This window comes from Nymphaea colorata, chromosome 6 (genome assembly GCF_008831285.2).
Source record: "Nymphaea colorata isolate Beijing-Zhang1983 chromosome 6, ASM883128v2, whole genome shotgun sequence".
Classification (NCBI taxonomy): domain Eukaryota; kingdom Viridiplantae; phylum Streptophyta; class Magnoliopsida; order Nymphaeales; family Nymphaeaceae; genus Nymphaea; species Nymphaea colorata.
In genome coordinates, this window is record NC_045143.1 from 15,678,032 (window position 1) to 15,687,926 (window position 9,895).

At 40.6% G+C, this 9,895-nt stretch overlaps 1 protein-coding gene across 1 annotated transcript; it reads right to left on the reverse strand.

Annotated features, from left to right (window-relative positions):
* Nucleotides 1-306: 306 nt before the first annotated feature.
* LOC116255650 (uncharacterized acetyltransferase At3g50280-like) lies at nucleotides 307-9,106 on the reverse strand. Its single transcript, XM_031631536.2, has 2 exons — nucleotides 8,600-9,106; nucleotides 307-1,289 (listed from the first exon to the last, which is right to left on the reverse strand). The coding sequence occupies exons 1-2, from the start codon at nucleotides 9,020-9,022 to the stop codon at nucleotides 423-425; spliced, it is 1,290 nt and encodes a 429-aa protein (XP_031487396.1). The 5' UTR covers nucleotides 9,023-9,106; the 3' UTR covers nucleotides 307-422.
* Nucleotides 9,107-9,895: the final 789 nt, after the last annotated feature.

Genomic DNA, 9,895 nt, shown 5'->3' on the forward strand with positions numbered 1-9,895 from the left:
CGTTCATCTACCACATATAACCGCACAAAATTTTTGGCATATATGGCACTGCACGGGCCGTATTTGTTGCCAATAAAATCTCGAGACTGAAGATTTGATCAAGGCAACTTACCTTTTGCTTCCAACGGCTTTGCTTAAAGAAGCAAACCGCTCAGCCCTCTGCCCACTGGCGATACACCAAAAGTGGCGTAGTGGAGCGAGGTAGGGCGATACAGGCTATGGCATACAATAACCTTGTTGACGTAGATTATGGTAAAGTATATCTAGATGTCAAATTTAAATATTTATGACGTTTTGGGAGGAGAAAAAAAGTTCAAAGAGAAATTCTCTCTGGCTCAGATATCAAAGTCCGCATGTATATGTAATAATATAATGCCAACCCGAATCCCGCAGGTGGACAGGAAATCCAAACCAGCCGGTTTTCAGTAAGAAGGAAGGAGCACATCCAATAATTCTTCATCCAACTCCAGGGCAGCCATAACATGAGGGAGAAGGCAGACTTCCAGATCGATGCTCCCACCCTCAACTTTTCCAGGGAAGACCGAAATTTTGCCATCAAACTTGTTGGCACTCCCACTGAGCACCGCCAACCCTTTCCCCCACCCGAAGTCGCTTGCATACATCTGGAACCATGGGGAGCAGGCCACCCGAACATTGCTCGACTCAAACGCATTCGCATCATACAATTGTATGTTCTTGAGCCGCTGCCGACCCATGTTGGCTGTTTCTCGCAACACAGTCTCGTGCAGCGCCCGGGCAGCCCAATTCAGGTCCTGCCCGAGCAGCTCACCCACCTTGGCCTCCGTCATGAAGAATAGCATGCAACTGCCGAAGTACTCCCGGGGCAAAGGTGGGTCCAGCCTCTTTCGAAGCCCGGCTGCCAACTTGCAGGCAGTGGTCTGGTCAGCCTGGATCTTTCGGGCTCGCGTTATGGTCCGCCACATGAGCCCAACAAGTGCCTGCAACGATGAGATCTCACCCCTCTGCAGCTTCAAGCGCTCATTGGCCTTGGCCTTGATCCGGGCTATGGCTTGGGCACTGAAGCAGAAGATTCTTTCTCGGACTGCCGGCAGTTTGAACCGCTCGATGCAGTGTTCAGACAGTGGGAAACGGACTTGGCCCAGCTCCTTGTAGATCTGGTCTCGCTCCATCAATGGCGGTCGCGATATGGTTTCACGGCCGGCATTGAGCTCGGACCAGGAGTTGAAGAAGTGCCAGAAGGACTCGCCGTCGGCTGTGGCATGGTTGAGGGAGCAGCCTATGAAGACACCGTCCTCCAACTCCGTTACCTGAAATGAATGCATTTCATTAGATGCATGGAACTCAAAATTCCGTTTCATTCTTAAAATTCCTCTCCCAGTAAAACTCATTTTTGTATGCCCAAATCCACACCTTCAACATCTCTTTCCCAACTGAAAGCCAATCTAGAACCTCAATCTACTTGCTTTATGCAACTCATGTTGTATTCCATCCTGTTCAACCCTTATGAACCCACTCAATTAAGCTACAAGACCTTGATTTTAGCTTCGCTGTTTTCTTGTAGGCTGCTCTGATCGGCCCAATTACGGTTAAGCTTGACCTGAATTATTAGGGATTGCTTTCATACGGTTAATTTCAAAAAATCAAATCATGTCGACTGCAGGAACCATATTATTTCCATTTCAGCTCCACGTAGAAATATCAAAAATTATTCTGACAAGTCACAGCCTATGCAATCTTGTTTGAAGGACAGTATATGTACCCAGAATGCAAGGCAATGCTATAGCTATCTTTTAACAGTCCATTTGAACAAAACCAGTGCTCGTGGAGTAAGCATACACGCAGTTAGCACGAACCTGAAAAAATATGAAAATGAGCATTTCAAGTGGCACAACTTTTACATCAGTTCCGGTGACAGCGCAATAGGCTCCTCAGTGAGAGTTCTTCCAAAAGGATCCTCCCCTCTCTGAAAAAGCAGAGCGCTTCATATCTAAGCGCGGACTTGGGCTTTTAATTTTCTAATTTTCTTTACTTAGATAAATTTAAGATAGTTAAAAGTTTTTTTTTAATTGAAAATTTAAAAAAACAGTACAGGGCCATACGGAAGGAAACGTATCAGCCGGGACGCTGCATCGGTATTTTTATTCATCAACAAACCGATGTTTATGATATTGATTTGTTTTTGGGGTGAGAGAGGGAGATGAACATCTAATAAATTGAGCCAAAGAGAAAAAAGATCACAACAGAATTTACGTGGTTCGGCTTAGATGCCTACATCCACAGTAGAAGAAGGAGGAGCTCTGTTTTTCATTATTCGTTTTTGTTCAAGGTACACTTGCTCTTTATATGAGATTACAATATAATAGGAAGCATTCCATAGTCACTCGTTGAGGCAACGGTACAAAGAAGAATATAATAGGAAGCATTCCATAGTCACTCGTTGAGGCAACGGTACAAAGAAGAGGAAGGCAGATTTGGGTCTTTCTTAAAATATTATTTCCTTATATAATTCCAACGTTCTCCTCAATTCCAACGTTCTCCTCAACGGTTCTTGATCTCCTCCCTTGATCTCCTCCAATTTGCGTGACAGTCTCCCCCTCAAGTTGGTGCACATATATCAATATGTCCCAACTTGTTTGCAATAGTGTGATGTCTTTCTTTGCTGAGAGCTTTTGTGAAAATATCGGCCAACTGATGTTCGCTTCTGACATGAGGTGTTTCAATAATTCCACTTTGGATTTTTTCTCTAACAAAGTGACAATCCACTTCTATGTGTTTTGTCCTTTCATGAAAGACGGGATTGGCACTTATATGAATTGCCGCCATATTGTCACACATTAATTTCATCGGTTCTTTATGTTCAATGTTCATGTCTTTTAGTAAGGCTCTAGTCCATATCAACTCGCATGTGCAGGTAGCCATGGCTCTATATTCTGCTTCTGCACTTGATCGAGCTACTACAGATTGTTTTTTGCTTTTCCATGATACTAGATTTCCACCCACAAAAGTACAATATCCTGAAGTTGATCTTCTATCGTTTGGATTTCCTGCCCAATCAACATCTGTATATCCAATGACATTGAGACAATCGTTTCTTCTCATTAAGATTCCTCTCCCCGGAGTCCCCTTCAGATATTTTAGAATTCGATGTGCAGCTTCTACATGAGTTGACATAGGCTTATGCATGAACTGACTCACAAGGTTGACTGCGTATGTGATGTCTGGTCTAGTCACAGTAAGATAGATAAGCTTTCCAATAAGTCTCTGAAAACTTTGGACATTTTCAACTGGTTCCCCTTCTTCATTTCTTAGCTTGCAATTGATTTCCATGGGAGTATCAGCACACTTAGTCCCCAAGTAACCAGTTTCCTTGAGGAGATCTAGAGTGTATTTTCTTTGACAAATAAACACTCCTTTATCCGATTGTGCCACTTCAATGCCAAGAAAGTATCTCAATCTTCTTAGGTATTTTATCTCAAATTCTTTATTGAGATACTCTTTTACTCGTGTCATGTTTTGAATGTCGTCTCCTGTTATTATAATATCATCTACATAAACCAGCAATATGGTGACCTTAGAAGCACGATTGTAGATAAACATGGTATAGTCAGACGTGCTTTTGGAAAAACCAATTTTCACAAGAGCCTCACTGAGTCGAGAGAACCATGCCCGGGGAGATTGTTTTAAACCATATAGGGCCTTCTTGAGTTTACACACATATCCCTTTTCACTTTTGATGCCTTCTGGAGTTTCCATGAAGACTTCTTCATTTAAGTCACCATGCAAGAATGCATTTTTTACATCCAACTGCATAAGTTTCCACCTTTTGTTTGAAGCTACTGATAGTAGTATTCTGAGAGAGCTCATTTTTGCAACTGGAACAAATGTTTCATTACAATCGATCCCTTCGGTTTGAGTATATCCTTTTGCAACCAACCTTGCCTTGAACCTCTCGACAGATCCATCACTCCTATATTTTATTTTGTACACCCACTTGCACCCAACAACCTTTTTTCCTTCTGGTAGAGGCACCATTTCCCAAGTGTGGTTTCTTTGTAGTGCTTTTAGTTCTTCTTTCATGGCATCTCTCCATCTTGGGTCCTTGTTTGCCTACAAGAAATTCTTAGGCTCTTCATGGTGGTAAGTATTCAATACGTAATCTCGATATGATTTTGATAAATTTTCAAAAGTCAGATAATCATCAATGGAATGAATTTTGTCAAAAGATAAGTATGTATAGAAATCACTTAGCCTGGTTGGTGGTTTGGTGGATCTAGACGATCTCCGTAATAGTTGCTCAGTCACGGCTTCTTGGGTTGGCCTTGGAGATATTTCATTGTCTTGAGAAACAATAGTACGATCAGCTTCATTAGACTGAGGATGCTGATTGTCGTCACTTTGATTTTGGTTCCCAAGAAGTTGATTTGCATTGGAATACTTACTTACGTTTTCATGAATGCTTACCAAAGGTTGTGGGAGACTAATGTCAACAAGTTGTTTATGTTTTGTCTCCCCCTGAACGTCATTTTCATAAAATGGTTTTTGCTCAAAAAACTTTACGTCACGAGTCACAAAGAATTTTTTTAAATGAGGTTCATAACATTTGAACCCTTTCTTTTTACTTGAATATCCAAGAAAAATGCATTTCATAGCTCTTTTTTCTAATTTATTCCTAAATTTTTCTTGAATATGAACAAAACATTTGCATCCAAAAACTTTAAAATGATTAATAGAAACTGATTTGTTTAGAAGTAATTGAATTGGAATTTGACCGTTAATGCTCGAATTAGGTATTCTATTTGCTATATAGCAAGCAGTTCCTATTGCTTCAGACCAAAAACGGATGGGAACATTCATGTTCATCATAAGGGACCTAGCAATACTAAGCAATTGTTGGTTCTTGTGTTCGGCAACCCCATTTTGTTGGGGAGTACCGGCACAAGTGAGTTGGGGACATATGCCTTTCTTTTTCATGAAATCATCAAGAATTTTATTGACATATTCACCTCCATTGTCCGACCGTAATTTTTTTATTTTGGTCCCATATTGCGTGTATACAAGCTCATAATATTCCTCAAAAGTTTTAGCAACATCACTCTTATTTTTTAGAAAATAAAGCCAAGTCATGCGAGTTTTATCATCAATAAAAGAAACATAGTATCTATATCTAGAATGAGACTCAACTGGGGCTGGGCACCAAACATCAGAATGAATTAAATCAAAGTTTTCAGCAGACCTTTTTCCAGAGTTTTGAAAAGGTAATCTAGTCGATTTTGAGAATTCACATGCATCACAAGAATGCCCATCAGGTTTGACGTTAGGAACAAGAATTTTCAGCGACCTATCTGAAATATGACCAAGCCGAGAATGCCACAATTTGTAATCAGATATCTTTTCCGCACGAGCAAGAAGGCCAGCCTCAATGTTGTCTAAGACATATAGACCGTTGTGCTCATACCCTCTACCAATCTCCTTCCTCGACTTCTTGTCCTGAAAAATCACATTCTTTGGAGAGAAAATAGCTAAGCAGTCATAATCTTTAGTTATCTTACTTATAGATATAAGATTGGCAGAAAGTTTAGGAATATAAAGCACACAAGAACTTTTATTTGATTTTAAGAAACAGGATTCCCCAATGCCTTCTATAGGAATGGGTGTGCCATCGGCCGTGAATACATGCCGATTTTTTTCAAGAGTTAAATTAACTATTTTAGAGGGATCACCGGTCATGTGATCGGTGGCCCCGGAATCAATGATCCATCTAAGATTTTTTGAATGAGTAATGAGGGCATGGTGCGTACCTTCAGACGAATTTCCAATAGGCTGAGTAGAAACCAGATTTGTCTTAGAAAAATGCTGGAAAAATTTTTCTAACTCTTCGCAGGTGATGAAGTTGGCTGTGTTGGGGCTGTTGGATGAAAGTGACTTCTCCTTTGAAGATGGCTTCCCATTTAGCTCCCAACACTTTTCTCTAGTGTGTCCAGTCTTTTTGTAGTATGAACATTTTAATCGATTTCTTCCTCTATGCATGATGGTCACATTTCCACCGCCTTTGATATCAGATCTGAAATTGTTGGGCCGTGGTTCTGAACGAGTTTGATACGCTAGTTTTTCACTAGTATCTTCAGCAGCCTCACTTTTCTTTTCCGGATTCATAACTTTCCGGCGAGCAACCTCTCTTTGTATGCTTTGACAAACTTGATTAAAATTTGGCAATGGATTTGTCATGAGTATTTGACTTCTAACACTCTCAAACTCTATTCCAAGTCCACCAAGGAAACGAAAAATTTTTATCTTCTTCCAAACGTTGTCTATAAACATTTGGGTCAGTTGTAGCAGGGCGATATTGCATTAGTTCCTCCCATAGACTACGGTATTGGCTGAGATAAGATTGTATCGACTTGTCTCCCATTGAGAGATGAGCAAGTTCTAATTGAATTTGATAAACTCTAGCCAAACTGTTTTGTTCCCCATATACTTCCTTTAAAGTGTCCCATATATCCTTAGCCGTTTCATGATAAACAAGCATATTTGAAACACTAGGCTCCATGGAATTTATTAACCAAGACATGACTAAATCATTTTCAGATTGCCATTCATCAAATTTTGGATCAGAAATGTCCGGAGGGAAAATCTTACCAGTAACGTAGCCAAATTTTGATCGCCCACTAAGAAAGAGTCTTGCTGCTTTCGCCCATCCTAGATAATTTGATCCATTTAGAAGCATTGTTGTGATCTTCAAGGTGTTATTTTGATCAGCCGTAGACTTCCTTATACCATCACTTGAATTGCTGCCTTGATCCCTATTGATTTGTGATTCAGCCATGGTGGAGACGACTGGATGCCAAGATCACGAATAATGCTCTGATACCATAATAAATTGAGCCAAAGAGAAAAAAGATCACAACAGAATTTACGTGGTTCGGCTTAGATGCCTACATCCACGGTAGAAGAAGGAGGAGCTCTGTTTTTCATTATTCGTTTTTGTTCAAGGTAAACTTGCTCTTTATATGAGATTACAATATAATAGGAAGCATTCCATAGTCACTCGTTGAGGCAACGGTACAAAGAAGAGGAAGGCAGATTTGGGTCTTTCTTAAAATATTATTTCCTTATATAATTCCAACGTTCTCCTCAATTCCAACCCATCAAGTACACGGGTAGAACGTTGTCGACTAAATCATGATTGCTTTTGTGATAGAAAATTGAGAACAACGATTCAACTTTGGGCCTATTTTTACAGATAATGCACATGACGACAGTTTGTAAAATTCACATATAACTGTTGACTTGATAAAATAATAATCATGATCCCAAAATGTTAAAATATGCTCCAAAGAAAATAAATATGTCCAACGTATTGTTTTTGTTGGTCATGCTCGAGCTCACTTGAAACTCCCCTTATAAACGAGTCAAGATTTTGAGTTTCACTCAACTTTACTTGATTAAATCGACTCACGCTGGTGTGCGTGGTACTTGAGGCATTTGGCCTCTCCATTCACACAAAAATCAAGGGCAGTTCTGTAATTTTTAAACTTTTGTTTACAACCTACACTTGGTGAGTTTTGGGATTCGCTAAAATGAACAGAGTGATTGTGTCAGTTATATGATCAATATGCACTTCTTACCAGTAAAAAAAAGTTTTCATTTTTTTTTGTCATGCTGGTATCGTTATTTCATCCATATATTCATATTGTTATCTCATACTTATGGTTTCATACCTATACCTATGTCGTTATCTTCTCATACCCAATCATTATCTTATATTCTTGCGTGTATATGAGATTTTATCTCAAGATATGAGATAACGACAAGACAAGACTAAAAAAATGTTGGATTTAGACATAGCATGTTAAAGCATTGATATTGATGATAAAGTCCATCCTATCTCGTTGTGTACGTAAACTGGCAAGGAAGACTCATTTTCAGTGTTTGTACGCTCTTTCACTTCTTTTCTTTTTTTCGTTTCCCGGAATCTTTTTTCTTTCCTCCATTATTTCGTCGAGAGTTAGTCGTCGTTCAGTTCGGTGCCGACCGCTGGCCCATCAGTAAATGCCGGATCTTAGCCAAGCAACGGAGGGTGCCACACTAGGCCGACCTCCCCTCCCCTTTTTTTTTTTCTCCAAGCTCTCCTTCATGGGGCAGAGCAGCGAAGCACCTTAGTCAAGCCACCATCGGTTTTTCAAGGCCATCAATGAGAAACACTCAAGCAAGTGTTCGGTCCTTCGGATACTGTCGTCCAAGGGTTTTCGATGCTGAAACCTTCGAGCGAAGTTTTTTCAGTTTTCACAAGGTAAAACCCTCAGTTTCAGTGTTTCACGACCTTCGATTTGAAACTTTTATGGAGGATTTCTTTTAGTCTTCTTTGAGCACTAACTTAACCGAGCACCAACTTAAAATTAACTTAAACGAGTCGAGAACAAGATCTGACACGACATGACTCAAGCCGAAGCTTGGGCCGAGCTCGGGCCAAGTAGGACAGAGTCGAGTCAACCTCAAAGCTTTAAGTGGCTGAGCATGAACTTGCCAATCTGGAGCTCGATCCAAATAAGATATGAGAAAATCAACAACACACTAAGCATCGACAACGGAGGTTAGATTGTGACTAGAATGTGATCACCTGAACCGCCACAAGGGGAAGAGAGTACCCATCATAGTTGATGGCGCCGTCCATGGGGAAGAAGGACCTGACAATGAGGGGGACGTCGACGGCGTTCATCAAATCGGAGACGTGCAGGCCGTCAGCCTTGGCGGCGACGAACTGCGCTCCGGCGTCGTTGCAATCGACGAAAATGGTGGTCTCAGCATCGGTGGCTAACCGACCAGACAAAAAGGGGAAATGGAGGAGGCAGTGGGAGAGGGAGGTCTGAAGGCGCTGAACGACGGCGTCAAACGCAGTAGAGGGCTTGGGGAAGAGGAGGCCGTTCTGTATGTAGTGCAGAGGGAGCATGGCCACCTCCGTGACTGTTAGTTCCCATCTTGATCTTTCTGTCTTCTCCGGAAGATGGATGGTGGTGTGGGAAACCAGACGGATGGACGCCATAGACGTGTTGCTTACTGGGCAAACAGTCCTCAAGGAGTGGAGAAGAGATACAGAGAGGAAACAGAGATGGAGAGGATCCGTCAGGGTATTGTGGGGGTGCTAAGTCGTTCATTTTCAGAAAGGTAGGGGATATTTTTCTGTACTTTTTTTTCAACATTTCCTATTTTACCGCGATGTTAGCGCTCCTTGACAAGCTCATTCTCAGCATTTAAGCAAGGACTTTTTCGTCAATAGAAGTCCGGCCATTCAATTTCTCTTAGCAACAAGTGTGTCCTTTACATGGCACCAGCTGTGCCTGGTGCACGGAGGTACGAAATTACCAAAACATCATCAGAATTTTGGTGGGATTGAGTTTTTATGCAACCAGTATAAACAAGTATGCAGTGATGCATTTTAATTTTTTTTTTACGAAGTAATGAATAGTTTAGACTTTTTCACAATATTTCATTACTTAAAAAAAAAAAATGGTTGATGGTACATGTACCCAATGCTTTTGAAAATTTGGTTTATCTGTTTTGGTGGTAACTTTCAAACTTAGTTTTCATGGATAACTTGAGGGAGTTGCGGTTCTCCACACCCTTTTGCAAGACCAAGTTTTGGTTTTCTCCACAAAACATGGTTTTCCTCAAGGGCACTTAAATGTTTAAAAATCTGATTTTAGAGGCAAAATGTTTCCAAAACTCAAAACTCGTGTTGTTTCCAAAACACGGTTCCATGGGCATCACCCAAACACTTACTTAAAATTGTTTTTGGATGACATAATAAGAAATTGACATTTTATTAATTTGATTTTTAGTTAGTTTTTGAAACCTGGGTGACAACACGAAACTTAGGAACGAGGGGTCAACTTATTTATGTCCTTTTGAAAAGATA